Genomic DNA, 21,995 nt, shown 5'->3' with positions numbered 1-21,995 from the left:
CAGAGTGGGTATTGAGCCTCGCTCGGTTAAATAACGCATGGGGACCTGCATGCTCACTGTGCTATTGCACACCCCCCCCCACGCCGGGAGGAATATAGGTCACCTGCGGGTGGGGAGTTTCCCAAGGTAATAAATGAGTTTGATTAATGCCTCTCCCCCCGCTGCACTGTGCACCATGGCAGGGGGAGAGGGGTTAATCAAAGTAATTTATTACCTTAGGAAACACTGCTGCCTTTGCAGCAGCTGGGTGATGGTTTGTAGGACACAAAATGAAAAAAAAACCTGCGAAATGCCACAGCCTTGAGCTGAAAAAAACAGTGTTAGCCCCTGACCATGGTGTTCTTCCTAACCCCACATCTGATTCTCAGACCTCAGTGGGGCACATGGCCAAGTTACACTGTCCCCCATCCCATGCAGCCGTTCCAAATCCTGCATCCCAGCAAAGGGGCATCAGCTGCAGGGTCAAAATCTGTTGTGACATACATTTTTTAAAACCTTATTTTTTTTCCCAGGAAAGAGTGGTGCTGGTTTGGCCTGCCAGATCACAGCTGAACAGAAATAACCCACAAAAATAATAATCAAATAATATATAAGCAGAAGTGCAGGGCAAAAAATTCCATGCAAAATCAGAGATTCAAATTAATTTTCTGCCCTGTTTTTCCCAGTGGGAGGTGCTGTAAGCAATGACCCTTTTCTCTTTATACCCATTTATTTTGCAGAAGGCAAAGCTACAAATGTAGCTTCCAAAAATGAAAGATCCAGTTTTTAACCAGCGTAAGTCAGTTTTTCAGGGCACGCATATGACTTCATGTAACATCCCAAAATCTGGGCATGTTCAAGGCAAGTGAGTTTTCTGAACATGTTTTTTGGGTGTCCGTCCCCCCCCCCGCCAAGCAGCACTGAAACACTCTTTACAACCTCCACCACCCTCTGCTTCTCTTCTTAGCAAGGTGGAGTCTCATTTTAAAAGCAAGGGAGTCCAGAAAAGGAGCACAAGAAGCTCAAAAAGAAAGCAAGCAGAGGAGAAACTCCTTAATGCAGCTGCATGGAACAAATGTATTTTAAACTCATTTTCCCCAAGATATGCAGTTTGCAGAGGGGACAACCGAAAAAACAAAACAACCCCCAAACCCACACCCCTCCCACTCCCAGATTCAAAAAAGACAACTTCGAATTGCATCTCCCTGCTGTGGCAGCTCTCCGGTCGTATCCAGAGACACAGCTGCATCAGTGCTCTCCCAACGAAGCAAACTTTCCTCTGTTACCACTTGACCAACCTGCTGAGCTGCAGTGGCACCTCAAAAATCGGAGAGGGGTATGTCCCCAGGGACCAGAGCTCAACAGAGTCTCGGGAGATGCTGATGGAGAGCGAGAGCTGACGTTCTCGCTTGTGGTTATCCAGGTGCAGACAGAGGGGCTTGAAGGTGAATGGGAGGTTTCCCCCTTACCTGCTCCTGCCTGCAGCCGAGCACCATCCCCTTTGCCTCCTGTCCTAAAATGCTTCGAGCTGCTGCTGTGCATTATTAAAACGCTGCCATGTTTCATCCCAGAGATGGCTGCCCTCTCACCGGAAACAAGCTTCATCCGCTGGTTGTAAAGCACTTTGCGATTTAAAAAAGAGGAAAAAAAAAAAAAAACCAAAAAAAAGCAGCATGTGCGTAAGATACATTTGGTCATAAAATACAGCTTTAATTTGGCAAATGGAAAGAGATGGCTTGGAAAGGAAAGAGGCAGCTGCGGGGTACACAAACCACTTGGATGTGCCCATCGGGCACTGGACCAGGAGCCAGTGGGGACGGCTTGCCCTGGGCCACAACAGCACGCTCACGCTCACTTTGCTCAAATCCTTTCCCAAAGATTTATTGAAAATTGAAACTGCGGCACACAGGGTTACATTTGTATGGGGAAAGTGGGGTTTTACGGCGAACACTGTGCCCGAGTCACATTTTTTGCATACGACGCATTGAACACAGGCTCGAGGACCTCCTGGACAAACCCATCCCCTCCCCAAACTGCTTTGGTTTCACAATTAAAATACAAGGTGACCCACTGGGACAGATGAACAAAAACCGAGAGTAACTACTGGCCATCAAGTAAGAAAAAAAAACCAAAAACAAATCAGTGAAATGTCACCAAGAGCATTTCAGTCCTGCTCCCCACCTGAGCCGCCACTGGGGAAGGGCTCATTCTGTGATTTATTTTTTTTTTTATTTTAAAAACAAGTTGAAAAAATTAAGTGGATTTAAGAAAAAGAAGCCCCTGCTGTGTGTTCCCTGCTCCCTTGAAGCCTGGTCTGTTGCACTGTGGAAAGGGGGTTTCTACTACAGATTTCTTATAATAATAAAAAAAGAGGGGGGCAGAAATTTGTCTTAAAGCTGCTCTTGTGCCTTCCCTGCAGCCAGAGAAGAGGCTGTTTGTCAAGGCCCCGCTTGCTGCTGCGAGATGTTGTAAAACCCATTAACTTGCTTCATCCAGGTGAGTCTCCAGGCAAGTCTCCACCTCAGCTTCGCTCCCCTAGTCAAAGGAGCAAGGACTTTTCCAAATGCAGGATGGGTCTTCTGAGGAGGCTACGTGGAATGGGAGCGCCTCTGTTTTCTGTTGAATATAGAAAGCACTTTAAAAAAATAGAAGAAGGGGTCACTTCCATCCGCAGGGGAAGAGGATTGCTTTGTGTCATCAGTCTCTGGTTTTATTTTACAGTCTGTAAAAATACTCTGGCCGTCCACATCCATTCATGATATAAAGCAGTAAAAAAAAATAATAATTATATATATATAATATGGTTTATTTATACAGTTACACTTGCAAGGCAAATTGATCCTTCGCTGGCCGGGCCCTTCTACCTCCAGATGCTCTGCCTGGTTGATATGACTGTAAGACAAGACGAAAACAACCTGAGCAACCCCATCATGGTGGACGAGCACTTGCAAAAAGGGGAACGGAAAACAGGGTATACCCAAGCGCAAAGCCCGGACTGGGAGACGGACATGCAGATGCCACAGCATCTGGTGAGATGGGGATGGAGGTTTCGGGCCGTGAGGAGGATGGGAGAAGGGTTTTGCTGAGGGGATGGTGGCGTAGGTAGGAATGGGATGCCGGGATACAGGCAGGGACATCACAGCTTGCTTTTGCTGCACCCAAAAATGTGGTGAAAGGTGGAAAAAAGGTCACAGGAGGAGGAAAGGGTTTTGGGGTGAACAGGGCCCCAAGATGGAGCAGAAGTGACTCCCATAAAAGATGGGAGCCAAATCCTCCCTGTCTTAACCCTAGCAAGGTCTTAGCCCCAGGGGATGCAGGGCAGCAGGAGAGGGGATGAGGAGCATTCTCCACAGCTCCTGGCAGGGCAGAGAGCCGGACAGCCAGTGTGTGGAGCCCATGGCAGCAGAGCAGAGGCTGCCGGGGTGTAAGCTTTTACTCTTGCTAATGGCATCTATAAATAGCTCCGGCCTCCTGCTCCCTGCACACGCTCGCTCTCTGCAGCCTGTTTTGGGCAGCAAAAGCCTCTTCCTGCTTCCCACACATCCTCCTCAGACCAGCTCGTGCTCCTGGGAGCCCATGAGGACATACACACCTTCAGGGTTCAGGCTGGACACCAGGGGCTCCGGCAGGGTCTTGGGATGGCTGAGGAGCTGCTTGGTGCTGGCCCGGGGAGGTGAGTCGGCACTGGTGGTGGGAGGAAAACCTACGGGATGGGGAAAAAAACCTGGCTCAGGCAGCACTTGTACCTCCTCCCATGCTTACTGGGCATGGCTGCTGCAGTGCTGTGGGGCAGCCACATTACCCTCTCCAGGTGCTCTGGAGGAGAAACGGCTGGGTCCTCGTTTTCCCCATCTCCTTCCATGAAAGCCCCCCACCACCTCCTCTCATCCCTGCGATGATGCGGACGTGGCCCTGGGCACCACGCTCACCCTTCCCTCGCCAAACACAAAGAGGTCATAGGTGGCCAGAGCCCATGCCCACCAGCCCACAGCCCCCAGGGGCTAATGCTGGCCCTCGGCCACCTGATTTTTGCCACCACCGCTGTGGTGGCATGCAGTGATACTGTGAAGGAAAGCTCCCTGTGGCCGCCCTGGCCTCAAAAGCAGCAATGCAGCATCCAACCCCTGACCATGGCTATCAGCAGCCCCGACACTTCAATGGCATGGAATAAGGAGCCCCAGAATTGGCAAGCCTCAGAGAGACCCCCGAGGTGGCGAGTGACTGCCATGCCAGCACCAAAACTCCGTCCCTGCTGCCTAACCTCAGCACCCAGGGCAGAACTGGCCAGGCTTTGGGGCCGACCCCCTTGGAGGGGGAGGCAGGGGTCCCGCGGAGCAGCCCCGCCGGCCGAGCCGGCAGCAGCATGCTGACCTCCGTTTCTCCGGCAGGCTGGCAGCTCACGCGGGCTCGGCTCCGGCTGGGCATCCTCCTCGGACCTGGCCTGCAGGATGGTCACCGTGGCCCCCGTCTGCTGAATAAACTGCTGCAAATTACACTGCCTCAGCTCCTTATTTAACTCCTCCAGCTCTTGGGTCTGGGCCTGCAAAACATACACCGAGGAGGGGGACAGGATGAGCTGCATGTTGTCCCCCCCCATGCCCCAAAACCAGCTGGCATACACCCCCTGGGGCTGCTCCCCCAACTGGGGCTCACCCTACTGGAGCCGGCGGAGGGGACCTCGGGGGTACTGCAGGGTGCAGGGTGCCCAGGCAGCAGGGAAGAGGAAGGTGGTGTTTTGGGAACAGCCCTGCCTCACTGCATCTCCACAAGAGGGTGCGAGCAGCCATCAAACGGCAGCCGCCGTGGTGCTGGTTGATGCCAGACGCAAACGAGATGCTCAAGAAGAGATGCTGGAAGCATGGCCACCCTGGGGAAGGGTGACTACCACTGCCTGGCTGGGCAAAAGCTTCCCCCTTTTGCTCCACCAAAGGGGACCCGGTGGGCGGAGGACAGGTGACACGCAGTGCCTGGACCCCCTGATGCCAGGGGGAGCCAGGACAGGCGAGCCGGGGGGGCATCATGGCTCAGCCCCGCACTGTGCAGCCCCCATGATGAGCCCAAGCCCCCACACAGCTTGCATGGTCAAAAGGCTTCATGCACAGGCACCACAGGGCCCTATGCTATCCCACTCTGACTCCTTTATCCAAGATGACATTGACCCTTGTGCCAACACCACTGACCCCACACATGGACCATTTGCTCCAGCACCATCGTCCATGCTGGAGTGGGGTGATGCTGTGCTCCCCATACAGCAGACAGCAGGAACCCCAGCCCAGATGCAGCTTGCACGCAGGGCGATGGATGTGGAACCCTATGCCGGCTGGGCAAGAGCAGTGGTGTCCGCCCGAACAGCCGTCACCGCTGCTGAGCCACCTCTGTGCACCCCGCCCCACGCTTGCCAGCCAGGTGGGCCAACCCATCAGCCCCATGCCACTGGAAAGCTAGTCCCATCCCCTCCTGAAGGTCCCACCACCCCATGGGGCTGCTCAACCCAGTCCTATCTACCTGCAGGTTCCTTTCAGCTTCCTCCAGGGCCTTCTCCACACTGGCCAGGTTGCTCTCCAGCTGGGTGCCTTGCTTGACCTTGGCCTCCAGGTCCCTTTTCATCTTGGCAGCCATGTCCTCCAGCTCTGTGGGGCTGGGCGCAGGGGTCTCCTTCCCTCTCTTGGCCCTTTCAGCCATCTCCCACTGGATCTCCTCCTGCAGGGCTTCGGTCCGGGCGCTCAGCTCATAGATCCTCTGGGTGTACTCTTCCAGGCTGGCCCGCAAGCTCCTAACCCGCTCCTGCCGCTCCCGCTCACACTCCTTCTCCAGCCGGAGCTCGCTCTGCCAAAACTCCTCCTCGCCCAGCTCCGTCTCGTTCCTCCGGACCAGGTGCTCCAGGTAGAGGATCTCATCCTCCTGGTCGGCGAGCCGGCTGCGCTCCCAGAGCCGTAGGTCCGTCTCCAGGGTGTCCCCGTGGGCCTCCAAGGAATGCAGCTGCTCCTGCTGCCACAGCACCCTCCTAAACAGCTCCTCCTTGGAGGGCTGGACAACCCCACCGCCCTCCAAGTCCATCCCTTCCCGTGCTTGCTGCCTCCAGCGGCTCACAGCAAACGGGTCACCAGGGCCTGTAGGACCCAAGTTGAAGGTCATGGATTTTTTCGGCTCCCGCAAACGGGGTGCATCTGTGCCAGCGGGCCTGGGCTTGATGGGCAAGCTGGCCCGGATGAACGTCCTCTCGGGGGCTTGGGGAGTGCCCTCAGAGGAGGGCCGCTCGGCTACGCTGGGGCCCGTCCGCCGCAGGACGAACTGCACGTCGTTGGCATACTGCCCGCACTTGGCCAGGGACTCCAACGGGCATTCCAGAGGCAGCAGCTGCCGCTCCTTCTCCCGCAGCTTCTGCACCAGCACGTAGCGGCCTGTCTGACCTGCCGGGAGGAGGTGAGCACATCAGATGGGGAAAGCCATGGCCAGCAGCCGTGTGCCGAGGCTGCTGCCCCACGGCCAGCAGCTGGTGACGTCCCCGCTGCCCCAGAGCAGGACCCTACCCACCCAAGGTCTCCTCTTCCAAGGAAGCACCTGCAGATGGGTCGTCCCCTCGGCAGATGCCTCCACCCGCAAAGGGGCAGCTCCCCAGCAGATGGAGATGGCTCACCGATGGCCCGTGCCAAGGCGATGACCACTTCTTGGCAGGTGGTTTGCTCCGAGACACCGCAGACGACCCTCTGGATCCCATCCACCCAGACCTTCAGCTCCATCCCCACAGCTGCCGGGCCTCAGGCGTGCTGGGTCATCGCAGGATGGGCTGCCTGCAGGGAGAAAAGAAACCAGGTTTCCATCCCAAACCACTAACGAGGAACATGAAAGCCTTTAAGAGCCACGTCATTAAATCATCTTTAATGTCAGCATCCCATAAGGTGTATCCTAGACCAAGCAATTGCTCGCTGCAGCCCTCCATCCATCTCTGCAGCTCTCCCTGTGCACGGATTGCATTTTTGTTGATATTATTAAAACACTACGTTCATCTACAAAAAAAAACCACCCAAAACCAAAAACCAACACACACAAAACCCCCCAACATGTTTTTTTTTAATTTTTTTTTTTTTTTGCTCATGTCTGGGCAGCAGGTCCAAATCTTCCTGTGGTGGGAAATGATGGGGTTTGTGCGCCTACACGGTGTCCAGAAGACGATGCCCAAGTTATTTCTGCTGCGAGTGCAGACTTTTAATGTGTTTGCTGGACTTTCACTGCGATTTCTCTGACAATTTGGCAGTGCGGCACCAGAGAATTTTCCAAACACTATTGGAAAAGGTGGAGAAACTGCCGGCTGCCCACCCTTGCAACTGGATATTGAGAGAAGGTACAGATAATGAACATTTTAATCTATTTACCTCCATCTCAATTTATCAGAGGGGGATGAAGAAATTAAAATATAGCCTCTTTCTGCACAAAAATGTGACCAAAGGTGGGATTTGGGAAGGGGAGCCAGGCACGAACGCCCGCAGTGAAGCTCGGGCTCCCAGGGGATGCTTTGTACAACACCAGGGCCCAGCCCGACTCCCACCCAGTGGTTGCTTCTCCTGTGTTAAAATAACACCCATTCGCCTGGGTGCGCCCAACTCCTGCCTCTTCCAGCAGCTCAACAACTGTGACAGCCTTAAAAAAAAAAGAGAAGGAAAAAAAAAAAAATTAAGCACAAACTGTAAACAACTCAAATATTTGAGCTTATGGTGTTTTCAAACACTGTGCAAACAAAGATATGTCTTTTTTCCCCTATAACACTGTTTTTTCCAGCATCAGGCTTGTCTGAAAGCCCTGGGTGAAGGAACATGTATGGGAAGTTTCCAGGCTCTCTGTCTAGAGGGTCCCAAACTGCTTTCCCGACCTAAACTGGCTGGTCGCAGCCTCTCCACCCCTGAGCTCCAGCCCTCCCAAGTTTGCAGCCAGGCTGTGAGAAAGCTCAACCTCGGGTTAAATACCACTTCTTATTTTTTTGTTGTCTGCTTGAGTAATCAAAGGAAGAGCTCGAAGGGTCCCGCCTCCAGCGATGAGGGATTTTAGCCACAGTGTGAGAAAGGCAAGGAGAAATTGGGGAAGATATGGCTTGGTGAGGCCATTTCCCGCGGGTGCTGTGTCCCATTGGTGCCACCCCTCTACCCACCTCTGAAACGTGGGCACGGAGCAGCCACCACAAATACCTTGGCGCTGAGCTCATGTTTGCCTTGGCTGGGCAGCCGGGGAAAACCGGTGGGGGTGAAGGGCACCTTGGGCTCGGCCGACCTCCCTGTGAGCCAAAACCACTAAAATTTGCAAGGTTTAGCCCAATTTCATTTCAAAGCTGGGTTTTGGCACCGCTTCCCCCCACCCTGTGCATTCAAGGCTGCAACCGTCCCCCGGTATGGAGCAAAGTCCAGGTGCTACCGCGGCACCACCCAGCTCACCCTGAAGCCACCGTCCCTAACCCTGCCGTGGCACCCTAATAACAAATTTGGGGTGGCAATGCATCCCGGGGAGCATCGCCCCCACCCTGGCCAGGGACCTGGCTAGCATCGAACCCTCCTTCCCCTGCCCCGACCCCATGGGGAAGCCAGGAGCTTAAAAATAAATAGGAAAAATTAACCCAGCCGGGTGAGTCGCGTCACACAGCCTCACCTTGCCCAAAAAATCCAGTGGTTGCCGAACGCTGCCGAGCGCGGGAGCAGGATGGCTGCCGGCATGCCAGTCCAAGGCACCTGTTTGGGTTCAAACCTGGCACCAACCTCTAGCCCCGCCTCGGCCAGCCGCCCCAGCAATCATTTACCAGCAGCCAGCGCGCAGCACACTACCACCAAAAAGCTGGGAGTGGCAGCAGCCAGCTTTTCTCCCGATACAGGGGACCACCCCCCCAAAAAGCAGCCGGCGCATCCCTCCCCCCCTGCACATCCCTTCCCCCTGCATCTCTCCCTGCCACATCCCCCAGCACCCCAAAATCCAATTGTTTTTATTATTATTTCCTTAAATCATTGCAAGCACAGGGGGTCTCCATTAACTGATTGCTTGCTGCAACCCCTGGGGTTTTTGGGGGTCACCAGCCCTAGCTCACTGCTGGATACAAGGTGTTATCTGCCCCTTGCAAGGGGGTGGTAATAGTGCTTGGGGCTGCTCCCTCCTCGCCCCTTCCCAGGGCAGGATCAGCTCCCTCAGCCCACCCAAAACCAGCCTGGCTGCCCCTCTTCCCCCAAAGCCCCGGGCTCACAGCAGAGCTGATGGGATGAAGGCAGCTCATCCTTATCTGGGGGGACCAGTGATGCTCCTCATACCCCCCAGTCCCTGCTTGGGGCGGGGGGACATCACAACCTGCATGCAGCGTCTCGTCCCAATATCCCACTGCACCAGCATCACCTTGGTTCAAAAAAACCCAACAAAGCACCCTAAAAGCCACCAGACAATAAACCCTAAAACTTCCACCTCGCCCCCAGCATCACCTCTGCTGTAGCCCCCCCAGCTCTTTACCATCACTCATTAAAAAATCAGCAGCTGTGGGGAGGTCTCATTGCTCTGCTCACAAATATGACACCACCCCCGCCCCCCCCCAGCTTTGCTGCCTGCTTTAATTATTGGGTGCTTTTGTTACACCACCAGGTAGCAAAAAGGGCTTTTTTTGGAGGGGTGAGAATCACTTTTCTTGGGGAAGAAGCGCTTCTCAGCAGGAAGCCAGTTTCCAGCTGCCTCTGCATGTATGTGCCCTAGGAGGTCACTTTGATCATGAACCAGAAGTGCAGGCAGCTGCCAGGCCCTGCCGGCTGCCCTGAAAACAGCCCAGGGAAGTGAGCAGGCGGCTGCGGGCACCAGGATGGATGATGGTCACTCCCAAAAGTCACTCTCATTTTATTCTTATTTCTCCCCTCCCCCGCTATGGATTTCTAAATCATTTTTATTGGAAGCAGATTAACAAAGTGACTAATTTTCTGCTCCCTTTCCAGCACGATGGGTCCTAAAATTGAGGGCAGGGATGATTCATACTACGACTTCAACAAATTTCCTAACTGGGAGTTGGAAGTTCAAATGCTGACACTAAAAAAAAAAAATTTTAAAAAAATTAGCAATCTTAGATCTTGCACTTTATTTTGTTTCCTGGCACTGCCATCTCCCAGCCCCCCCAAAGCTGTTGGGCTAAAGGAAGAGCAGATGAAGGAGCATTTCTGCACGTGCGGGAGGATGCACGTTTTGTGCAGCTCCTGAAAACCGCCATCCTGATGGCTGCCAGGACTCACAAGGGCTTGGTGATCTCCCTGCACCTGAAATAATACACGGCCAGCCAAGAAAACTGGCCAGTCACCCTCCTTACAGAAGCAAGGACTGCTACTGATTTGTAGGGACCCCCCACCACATCCCCCACAGGGACTCTCAGAAGCTGAGACAGCACCTTCCAGCCAAGGATTGCAAACACTTTGCAAGTGCCTTTTTCCCATGTTTTGCCACACACAAGAAAAAAAAAAAAAAGCCTGTTAGAAAAAGAACAACAATCTTGCACCCAACAGCAAGGCCAGCTGCACCCAAACGCCTCTATCAGAGCTTCCAACAAGCACCATCTGGGACCAGCATGAAGGTTTTGAGCCAAGCATCCCACCAGTGCTGAGGTTTCACCCATTTTTGGGGGTTTGCTTGCCTCCCTTGCTACATCCACCCCCTGGCAGAGAGCCAGGCATGGGGCTGGGCAGTCAGGAGAGCAGTGGCACAGGGAGAGCTTCCCAGCAAGCCTAATTAAAACTGGAAAAAGCCAGCAGACTAACCTTTCGGGTCAGGGTTTGGGCTGGGCATAGAGTTATAAAGGCTCATAATAAATAAAGATGTATTTGTACTTGAGAGCAGGCTGTGATGAGCCCACCATCCAAGGAGGACCAAGGTGTCCACAGGGACCAGCAGCTCTGCGTCCCTTTGGATGCGCTCCGGGCAGATGCTGGGATGCTCTCAGTCATTTCATTCCTGCTTTGAACCTGACCTTCTCGCTCCTCTCCTGACCAACGCCAGGGAGGACGATCATCCCAGCTGCATGCAGACACACAAGTAAAAAAGAAAAGAAAACCCAATACATGAGTAAAGAGCAAGTGGTGAGGGAGGAGTGGCCCTGTGCTGCCATCCTGCATGCCGGAGTGCTGGCAGGCTGGCCGTGACTCACCGCCACAGATCAGCTGCTGCCATGACGCATCCATCAGCTATTTAATGCTTCCTGAGGTCCCTCCCTGCCCAAAGCACCAGGCCCAGCTCCTGGGCACTGAAGGGAAGAGATGGTACTTGCCCACCTGCTGAAACCTTCTGGCGGGACAGAAGCCTTTCCGTTACTCAGGTGTGGAGAGGTGACCCAACATGGAGAAGATGCATGGGGAACCAAAGCCTCCTGACAGCACTCATCCTGCAGCAGGCTGGAAGGGACGGGCCGTGGTACAGGCTCCCCTCCAGCCCACCGAGAGTGTCCTCCTGCCTCGGGTCCCTCTTTTGGAGCAGCATCACCTGCCCTTGGCTGGGGTGTTGCAGTGATAGAGCAGCTCTGCTGGGCTTCCCATGCCATGTCCATCCCAGGCCAGAGGGTGATGCCACAGTCCAAGGTTGAGGCCGTGGCCAAGGGTTGATGCCGCTGGTGGGTCCAACACTGGGCAGAGATCAGCCTTGGCAAGGCTTGATGCTGTGGCTCTTCCTGGGATGGCAGGTCCAACACTGGGTGGACATGATCATCCACGATTCTGAACGAGCTGTCCATGCAGCAGACTCTGGCGACTACCGATGGTCACTGTAACCTCAGCAGGAAGCACCAGGCAAAGCCCTGCCCACAGCCACGTGGTGCAGGACCTTTCCACGGTGCCATGCTCATCCTGAGGATGCTGGCCCCAGAACCCTGAAGGGACACCATCACCTGGCCTGGTGGAAAGCAGCCAAGAGGGCCACCTCCCAAAGAGGTCATTGTCCTCTCCTACAGCATAGGAGCCATCAGGGTGCAGGCAGGACACAGGCTCCAGCCCAAGGCAGCAAATGGGTTACTTCATCCCAGTGCAAAGAGCTGACAGGGGTTAAACAAGCTGAAGAGGTGACAAACAAGTCCTACCAGAGTGGTCACAGCGGCAGCTCTTCATCCTTCCGCCGTCACAGGGAGGGTGTGCAAGCATTACTCACCCCCCAGGCCTATCGAAGCCTCTAGCTCTTATGCAAGGTGGCCGCAAGCACCCAGGAGCAAGGAAGCAGCAGTCACAGGGCTCTAATTCACACCCAAGTGGCTTATTTAGGGGTGGCCATAATAGTCCCCACATCCTTGTTCCACCCATCATACCCCATCCAGCTCTCTGCTCTGCCATGGTGCACCTGACAGAAAGCCCTAAAAATCAGCAAATTACTGAAATCAGTAATTTCAAAACCGCATGAGGGCTTGTCAGACTCCGCTTTTCTCCCCTCCTTCACAGCCGGAGAAACCCCAGCTGGGGACAAGGATAACCACTGCAAACGTACTCTGAAGGTGCACCTTTACCAGAGATGTGTTGACGGATCCCAGCCTACATGCACCCCCGGGCTCCATTGGGCTTCAATAGCAAGCTACTTCTGCTGGGGGCATCTTATGATGCCTAATGCATGCTTGGCATCTGCAGAAGTTACATCCATGTTTCAAGGGCTTTTTGCACCCAAAGGAGATTGAAGAGCCAAGACCAGGAAACCTAAGTCCCGTAGCCTTTGCATGGCTCAAGAGCTGAAGCATCACTTGAGCCTGAAGCCACAGACCACTGCTGAAGTCCCCCGGCACCCCAAGGGGGACATGTCCCACATATTAGGATTGTGCAGGAACTGCCCAAAGAGACAGATTTCTGGAGAGCCATAAGCACCGTGCCAGCAATCCCCCATTAAAAGCAAAATAGAGGCTTTGGGATTTTCTGCTCTACTTCCTCCCCAAAATTACAGACCCACAGTAACATGCCTGGGGTGTATTGGCTGGCCGATCCAGGGCAGGGTGGGAAGAGCCAGGGACAAATCCTGCCCAGGGCTGTGACATGGGATGGGGATGGGCCTTGGGGTGATGGCCTTCAGCAGGGATTTAGGGGAGGAAGGCTCCCACCCCAGCCGATGCGGAAGAAGCTCACCCCATCCCAGCTCCGCCTGCGGGGATTTCTCTCACCATTTCTTTCACCCAACCTTTTGGGTCTGCTGCAGCATTGCACCCACACGAAGGCTTCAGAAACAGCACTGGGAAGGAGCCGGGGAACTTTTTTTTCTCCTCTTAAACAAGCCAAGATTTGTGGTCATGGTGGGCCAGCGTCAAGAGCCACGTTGAAACATCAAGGATCACAGGCAGCAATGACATTTCAGGGATGTATACTAGCCAGTCCAGCCCGCAGATAAGCAACCAACTGAAAGCTCATTATAAATTAAAAGAAGGAAAAAAAAGCCCTCCACCTACTGCACACACTCACATTACAGCATGTCAGCCTGGAAGGGGAAGGATCACCTTCCTCACCTTAATCCATTGTATTTCTCCCTTGCAGCACTAATGGTTACCGTCCACGGGGGGGAGAAGAGCTGGCAAGGCTGGCTAGTAAAGTCTGCCATAAAGATGGCAGGTTTGCAGATGAAGGTTTGCAAGGGAAACATTGGCAGCACCTGCTACTGCTGTAACCATTACCATCAACCCCAGATGCGCAAGTGAAGAGAAACTTCATGAAAGCATCTGAGAGTAAATTCATAGTCTCTTCTCAAGGGGGCAAAGCAAAATTAGCAACAACATGTAGATTAGAGGGGAAAGAGGAAAGGCTCTTTAACTGCCACACTCCTTTTTTCTCGTGCAACTGAACCCGTCTGAATGCCGAGCCCAAGAGGAGATGGGGAAGTATTTAGGTGTCCAGCTTCCAGCAAGACTGGGTCTAGGTAGCCTTGGGCTCTAGGCTGACCTAGATCAGCCTTGAGGATTAGGGGTTGGACTTGAAAATCTTTCAGGGTTGAGTCCAATGCCTAATTTTTCCCTAAAACTACTGCCTTTATTTTTAACACAAAAAAATATGGTGCTTGCTCTTCAGCTGCCAAGGCACTGCTGTACCTGCAGCCGCTGCCCAGCTGTGAGCTCCAGCGCAGCAGCTCCAGGATGCTCAAATGCCCGTTGTCTTTGGGCAATGACTCACAATCCAGCTCTTAAAAGCCAAGCTCTGAGAGGTATTTACCAGACCATCCGCACACAAACACAACCCCAGCACGCATCTGCCAGCAGGTCCAGCATCTCCGCCGCGTTCATCTTCCACAGCAGTCATCAGTGAAAGCACGATGCAATTTGTGACTGTTCTCCCGTTATTACACACAGCCCATTCCCCAAGTCAGAAAATAGCTTATATTTCTCATCACGAGGGATGCACAAGGAATGCTGCAAATCTGGAGGTGCAAGAGCCTGTTTAAGCCTTGGAAATACTCTGAAGTACCCAAAGTACCTGCTTTCTCCTCCCTAGCCAAAGAGGAGAAGTGTTTCAGTTTCCTCCAAATTTCCATTTTTTTCCCCCCACAAGGGCAAGACCAAAATGGGGAAAACCCAACCAACGAGCTATTTCTCCCAGTGCCTCCAGAAGAGCCAGAAACAACCCTCAAAGTGCAGCTTCCTTGTGATGCTCACCCAGTCCAGCCCAGAGGATGAGATGCACTTTGGCCACCTACAAGGCAAGCAGAGACAGGCACTGACCTGCCGCTCTCCCCATCTCATCTCAGAGTGATCGAGGATTTAATTTCCACAGGATTACAGGAAAATTCAGGCTCTGCACCTCTCCTCTGAGTAGGACCAGGGACATGAAAAAGCCAAATGACCTCCAAATATTCTCCCCCCAACCTGCCTTCCACCCTCCTTCAGAAGAGCTGGCGTCAGCCACCAGCAATCCTCTTTCCACTCCAATTCTCATCCTAGAGGAGAGGGTAATTAACAAATTAGCAAATGCAAAACTGGGGATAAACCTTCCAGATTTTATTTTCCATTTCCAGAATAACTCACAGTTTCCTACCCTGCTTCAGAAAGCGGCCACATGCCAAGGACACACTGCTGGGTCTCCGGAGGAGAGGATGCACTGATGAATATGCAGGTGCATGCTGCCATGGGTATTTATTTATAACTTTGTAGGATTAAAAAGACCTTTAACAACCATTTGCTCAGAGCTGAAATTGCTCCTTCCTTTCTCTCTCACGCACACACACACACAAACAGAGATGCAGAGTCAAATAAACAAGAGACCCAGAATTAATCCAGGCTGAAACCTTTGATAGGGCACTTGGGTATTTTAGAAGTCTCTGCTTTCACACTACCTGGCATATGATTAATTAGGTGGAGGTGCTATCAATCCCTGCCTGAACCCACCCAGAGATAATAAGCTCTTTAAAGCACTAAAATGGAGGTGCATCTCTGGAGAGGCAACTCAATCCCCTATCTGGCACTAAAACGCAAGGGGCCATTCATGAGGGGGTACCAGTCACTGTCCTTCAACAAGTGATGGAGATCACGGCTGTGTGACCAACTTTAATCCCCCAAACTGCCTTGCTGGGAGGCAGCGAACCTCTGGCTGAAAAGGTTTTGGTGCCAGCAAAGGGGTCCATCTCCCGCTCCACACGTAGGTGTCCTCCTTTCAAATTCTGGGGGTCAAGGGTTCCGCTGGCACTCAGTGATACCCGAAGGACTGAGATGGGATGGGAACTGGTTCCGGGGACCGCACCAGCCCTCCTGCCTGCACAGAGAGGGAGATTCAATAAAAACATCTTGGTTTTCCAGAAGCATTTAGGAGCTTAATCCTCATGCAACTCATGCTCACCTGGGGTCACTCTGGGGAAACTCAGCCTTTTGAACCTGCTACCCCAGCTTCTTTATACTCCTAGCAAGTCATTAAAAAGCCAAACGAATTCAAAGAGGACAGCACCAGGTCCAATGTCGCAGCCTGGGCAATCCTCAAACCGTGTTAAAACACTCCAAAAATTTCTTGAGGCAAAATAGATTTGATAGACAAGCAGTCCTAGGTGTGCAGCATCTCAAAGATGCAAAGCAATGCTGTTTCTAGTGCATCCATTCCTGGGTCGCAGGGATATTTCCCTGCCAGAGTGGGAGAGCAAACGTCCTTTCACGACACAAGATGCTGAGTTTATAAGATTTTTAAAAGACTAGAACAAGCAATAGAATAGGACCCTTTTTAAAAAAAAACCACAAAAATCCCCAAACCAAACAAACCCTACAGGAATCCTTTCTGTGGTACAAATCCCTGTGCAGATACAGCATTTTTTCCCACCGATGGTGGAGCAGGTGGGAATACCTTAGACCAGGTAGGACATGGTACAACCTGGTGCCCAGGCTGGGTTAGCCCTGGGAAAGCCTTGCAGAGCTACCCCTTTGGGATGGGACCTCAAGGACTCGATGAACTGCCCTGAGAAAGCCCCATCCCAGAGGAATCAGGGCAGGGAGGAAAGGAAGGAGAAACATTCTCAGAGCAAGCCTGGGAAACACCTGACTTTCTACAGGCACGATCCGTTAAGCAAAGACCTGGGCATACTGGCCAAGAGCCCAAGGAGACCATGAGCTGCTTTCTGACAATTAATTAAGCTCAAGTTATCCCTTGGAGAAGCAGGGCAGGGTTCATGTTGCAGGAACCAGCCAGCACCTATCACAACATGCAAAGAGGTAAAAGCCCATTGCCTGGTCCACCCAGCCTTCCCACCACAAGTATGGGTGGCTCTTTGCAGAAAGGAGCACTGCCACCTCCAAACATTGCCAGAACTTGGAAAAGAAAATAAATAAAAGTCAGCAAGTGAAACCAGCAACCACAAAGCCGCCAAAAAAACCAACCCAACCCATCTTTATTCTTATCTAGAAATGTCTGTGGTGTTCATCCAACCCCCTGCACACCACCAGCCGCCTCAGGCAAGCATCCAGAGGCAGAGACTAGCTCCCTGGCACACACTTGCGCCTCCCAGGGAAAGCAATACTCCTAGCAGGAATCATTAAACCAGCAAGAACCCTAAAAAATGCTCTCCCCGCGATCCCTCAGCCGGGCAGCTTCACAATACCAGCTGGGTGCTCACACCCCTTGCCAATGGCTTCCCCGGGCTGGCAGGAAAAGCAGGGAGCAAAGGGGAGGCTGTTGCTCGCTGGGCTTCTCTGCTGACCCAGCTATGCTCCTACAGAATCCTATAGGTGCCTCCAAAGTCCCCATGCTCAGGAGCACAGTGCTAGGTCTAACATCATGGGGGACCTCCACGGGGGATGCTGGACCCTAAAATGCTGTTAAGAGCACTGTGGCATCCCATCACCGGTCCTCCCAGTTATGCGGGAGGCACCTGGGGGGACATGGGGACGTATGAACACTTGGCTTTTAAGACCAAGAGCTCCAGCAGGTCCTGCGCTGCAGCAGGGGAAGCCTTCCCAAATTCAGGCAGTGCTCAAGTGCCCCAAAGTTTCCAGCTCAGGGCTGATTCACCCATGTCTTCAGGTAAGTAGTGTTGCAGGGTTTGGGGCTTTTTTTTTTTTTTTTTAATCCTTTTTTTTTTTTTTTTTAAAAGCAACTAGTTTTTCTAGATGACTAGCTTGGGGCAGCTGGAAGCACCCCAGCCCTCAAGAAAGTGCTGACTCCAGTCCACAAAAAGCCAGATAATCAGCTGCTTTTAGAAGCTTATGAACTTGGCATCTGAAAAATGGAAGGACATAAAATTGTTAGCAATCATTTACAATAATAGGATTTTGTTAAAAACCTTCCGTGGAGACACGCTTATGCCTTAATTTGACCATGCAGGTTTACAAGGGCATAGACAAGCTGGGACAGATCGAGGAACATCCCTTAAAAAGATGCTCTTAAAACCAACACATACACGCAGAGCTAATACTTAAAACATCCCTCACGCCTTTATTTAAACTCGGGCACAGAGCAACCCATCGTCAAGCAGCACCTGGCCTTCTTCCTCGCTCACCACAGCACCCAACATCGCATGACTCGAGGAAATACTCTGCTCTTGAAGCCTTGGCACGCACATTATGGCCTCCAAGCCAGGGAGGGTCAACCCCTTGTCTGGATTTGGTCCCAAAGCATCACCCCCCCAACACATGGGGATCAGCATAACATGGGCTTGGGTCACTTCCAAGCCACCGCTGGAGGGTTTTCCCCATAGCAGAAGACACAAATGGGACAGGGCAGAGAGATGTTGAAAGAACATGGATGAGATGAACCAGTGGGTACCCTAGCAGATGCACTCAGGCAATCTATCTCTGCAGGACATGGTGACAGTGAAGGTAACTATGGAAGTGGACAGCATGCATGTTGCCAGAGCACACCAGCTCTCATCCAACCCCAGTTTACATCCAGTCCCCAAAATACTTTGGCACAGAAGCTCCTCTATTTGCCTGGGCGCAGTAAATCCCTGTATCTTCAGCAATTACACCACACTACCTTTTTTGGTCAAGTCATATTTCAAAGAGCAGGGAAGGGAGCACCCTGGGATGATTCAGACCGGCCGTCGCCGCACCGCTTCGGCCAGCCGCCACCCACTGCCAAAAAGTTTGGTCAAGCCTGGCAAGCTCCCCAGCACGCTCGCTGGGGCCTGCGGGTATCCAAAGCTACCAAGCGCAGCTGTAACTTGCTTTTCTTAAGCATCAGGAAAAAAAAAAATTAAAATAAATCAGACTTCATTCTTAAGTTGTTTTATTATCTCAGGGTCAGACTGTTGCTCAGGTCCCCCCTTCAAGCCCTGGATAGAGCTAATTCCCACATCTCTCCAGCACTCATTTGCAAAGAGTTGTATTTTTTAGAGCAATTGGCATCCCCTTGCCAGGAAATTTCAGAGGGCAGGACCCTTGGACCCACAGTGCTCAATGCTGCAATGTTCCGGGCACCGGCAGGTGCTGCAAGCCACACTCTCCGGCCTCGCAGCTTTCTGTGAAAAGGTGGAAGAAAGGCTTTAGGAAGATGTATGCACGTGGGGGTGCTTCTCCATTTCCATGCTATTTCTTTCCAGAAGCTGCAGGGAAGCCAGTGGAGCTATGCCGAGAGGGAGGCCAGGCGTCATGCTCAGGCTTTCCCGGCAGATAACCAGGGTGCCGGAGGATTCCTGGCATTCCAGCGGCACCGGCAGAAGGTAAGAGCGTCCCCCCTTCCCTGCAGCCCCTTTCCTGAGCAGACACCACCAGCACTGCCCAGTAGGGAAGGCAAGCAGCGTTCAGATATGCTTCCTGCTCATAACCACTGCAGCTACAGCATGCGCACACACACATTTGCTCTCTTCTCCCTAAGAAGAGCTGCAGTTCTTGCTGCATGAGGAGTGCGACCCCACACAGCTACCCTGCGAGGTGAACGGACAGGTGAGTGTAGCATCGCTGCTCCACCCCGGCCAGATCCAGCGACCCTGCCATTTGACAGGTGAGCTCTGGCGTTCGTGCTGCCACACGTTCCTGGGGCCCAGCGCCTGCCTGGCAAGTCTTGGCAGAGCACCGAGTCAGGGCCCACAAACGCACCATTAGCACCGGCATCCCTGGGAGCCAGCCCTGGCTTACTGCAAGGAGCAGCCAAAGCTCCCGTCTTGCCTCTTCGGATCATTTCTCACCCATTTCCACCTGCCTCTTCCTAATTTCTCCCAAAATCAGCCATCCTGAGGGGAGTGCTGCAGGCTGTACCAGAGGCAGCCATTCTGAGTGAGAGGTGCACAGCCGTGACCCCTTCCTCCACATAGTACCACTCTCAAACCCACGTTTGGGTTTTTAACCTGCAATTACAAAGTACTGTTGCAGGGCAGGGAAAAAACAGGGAGAGGAGTTTGTTCTCCCACCGGCAGTGAGCCACAAGCGGAGTTACGAAACAACCTGCCGGCAGAGTTCACGGAAGGCATCAGAAGTATGCAGTGAGGAGCCAGGCTCTTATCGAGGAATTTAACCCCTCTCCTGGTGACGTCTCTGAAGGGAGGAAAGACGGACAGCTTTGCCCAAGAGGTCTCTAAGGGACGACGGACAGACAGCTTTGCCCAAGAGGTCTCTGAAGGGAGGACAGACGGACAGCTTTGCCCATGAGGTCTCTGAAGGGAGGACAGACGGACAGCTTTGCCCGAGAGGTCTCTGAAGGGAGGACGGACGGACAAACAGCTTTGCCCGAGAGGTCTCTCAAGGGAGGACGGACGGACAAACAGCTTTGCCCGAGAGGTCTCTGAAGGGAGGACGGACGGACAAACAGCTTTGCCCGAGAGGTCTCTGAAGGGAGGACGGATGGACAGCTTTGTCCCGCGGATGCAGACTGCGAGGGGGGGGCTCCTGGCACGGGTAGCCGAGAGCCCCCATCACCTCAGCCGCTCCTCCGCTGTGGGCTCCGGCCAGCGTTTTCAGTGCTAACCGGGACCACGATGCCGCTCCCTCCAGTGGGGCACGCTGGTGGCAGGAGCTGCTGGGGTTACCGGTGCCAGCAACCGGTGCCCCCCCCGGGCAGGCGGGAAGCAAAGCCTCCCAGCGCTCGACCAACCGGGACACGACCAGCACGGGCGGCAAAGGGGCTCGGGGTCTCGCCGAGCTGGCTGCCGAGAGCTGCTCCCAGTCACCCCAGCCCGGGCTCTCGTTAAGGGGCTTTCTGCAGGCACTCTGCCCCCAAGTCCCCTCCTCCACTCCGTACGCTCGGGCGGGTCGTCGCACTTACGCAGCCCCAAAATAACGGGGTTATCCCCCGCCGCCGGTGGGCCCTGTCCCGGGGGCGCCTCGCTCCGGGCAGACCCGGGGCCAGCGGCCCCGCCGCCGCCGCCGCAGGCAGCAGCCGCCGCCGCCGCCACCCTCCCCGGGGCTGCTCCCGGGGGTGCCGGCCCGGCTGCGGGCAGGGCCGCGCCGCGCCCCGGTGCTGCAGAGCGGCGGCGGCCCCTTGCCGGGAGGCCCGGCCTGGCCCCACCGCGCCGGTGCGCACTCACCTGCCGCCGGACCGGCCACGGCGGCTAAGCGGCTCCGGGTGCGGGTCCGCTCCTCGGCGGCGGCGGCGGCCGCTCGGCTCCGGCCCGGCCCGGCCGCGCCGCTCCGCTCCGCAGCGCGGAGCCGCGGCGACCTGCAGCCCCGCCCCCTACCGCCGCCCCGCCCCCCGCCAGCCCCGCCCCCGGGCCAGGTGAGCGCCGCCCCTCCCCCCCGCCCCGAGCGCCCCAAAGCGTTAGTCCCCGCGGTGTTTTTACGAAAAAAAGTCTCGAATTCTCCTTTTTTTTGGAAAAAAAAGACCCCTAAATTCTTTTTTTAAAAAAGACCCCTTAAGTTCTTTTTTAAAAAAGGCTTAAATTCCCCTTTTTTAAAAAAGAAGTTTAAAATCCTCCTTTAAAAAAAAGCCTTAAATTCTCTTGTTTGTTTTTCTTTCTAAAAAGGACTCTTAATATATTTTTCAAAGTCTTAACTTCTACTTTAAGAAAAAAATTTTTAGAAAAAGTATTAAATTCTCCTTTTATTTAAAAAAAAGGCCTTAAACTCTCTTTTTTGAAAAAAAAAAGGTCTTAGATCATTATCACATTTTTTAAAAGAAGTCTTAAATTCTCCTTTTTTTAACAAAAACCCCAAACAAAACCGCACTGTACTTCTCTTTGCCAGGCTCCCAGCGCTGCAGGGCCATGCGGGTGGGCTCATTCCCTGCTGGAAGTGCTCAGCCGTACCTAAAATCCTGTGCCCGTCCGATGGCAGGTCCCAGACCTCCACCTGCCCCAGCAGGTCCCCAGGCGGGACGGAGGAAACCACCCCTTTCTCGGAGGGGAAGAGCTTGGCCTGGCCCAGGAGGTGTGGGCAGCCCCCACGCCCCTTGCCCTTCAGCCGGCCGGGGGGCTTTGAACACCCTAAAACCGCAGAGAGGTGAGGGGAGGGAGACAGGTTCAGCCGGTTTGGGAAGAAGCAGGTGCCTGCTGCCACGCCGGAGGCTTTGGAAACTCCTCACCTCCTCCCTCCGCCTGCTTTTCCCATCCTAGCTCCCCCAAAAACCCCACCCGGAACCTCCCCCCACCTTGCACGCCGATGCCCTTCCTCCACGGCCCGCCAGGCAACGAGGATGACTGTGGTGGCATCAGCCTCAGCATCCCATTCCTGGGGT

At 53.8% G+C, this 21,995-nt stretch overlaps 1 protein-coding gene across 2 annotated transcripts; it reads right to left on the bottom strand.

Annotated features, from left to right (window-relative positions):
• Positions 1-1,668: 1,668 nt before the first annotated feature.
• Positions 1,669-20,914, bottom strand: RASSF7 (Ras association domain family member 7). 2 transcript variants are annotated; one of them, XM_049819679.1, is made up of 6 exons: positions 20,851-20,914; positions 6,617-6,770; positions 5,485-6,389; positions 4,351-4,519; positions 3,572-3,682; positions 1,669-2,871 (listed from the first exon to the last, which is right to left on the bottom strand). In XM_049819679.1, the coding sequence occupies exons 2-6, from the start codon at positions 6,717-6,719 to the stop codon at positions 2,840-2,842; spliced, it is 1,320 nt and encodes a 439-aa protein (XP_049675636.1). In that variant the 5' UTR covers positions 6,720-6,770; positions 20,851-20,914; the 3' UTR covers positions 1,669-2,839. The 2 variants fall into 2 exon arrangements, with proteins under 2 accessions (XP_049675636.1, XP_049675638.1); XM_049819681.1 differs by lacking the exon at positions 4,351-4,519.
• Positions 20,915-21,995: the final 1,081 nt, after the last annotated feature.

The sequence above is a fragment of the Accipiter gentilis genome, chromosome 17 (genome assembly GCF_929443795.1).
Source record: "Accipiter gentilis chromosome 17, bAccGen1.1, whole genome shotgun sequence".
Classification (NCBI taxonomy): Eukaryota; Metazoa; Chordata; class Aves; order Accipitriformes; family Accipitridae; genus Astur; species Astur gentilis.
The sequence above is the reverse complement of the archived record's forward strand: the minus strand, read 5'-3'. Positions and strand labels throughout refer to the sequence as shown.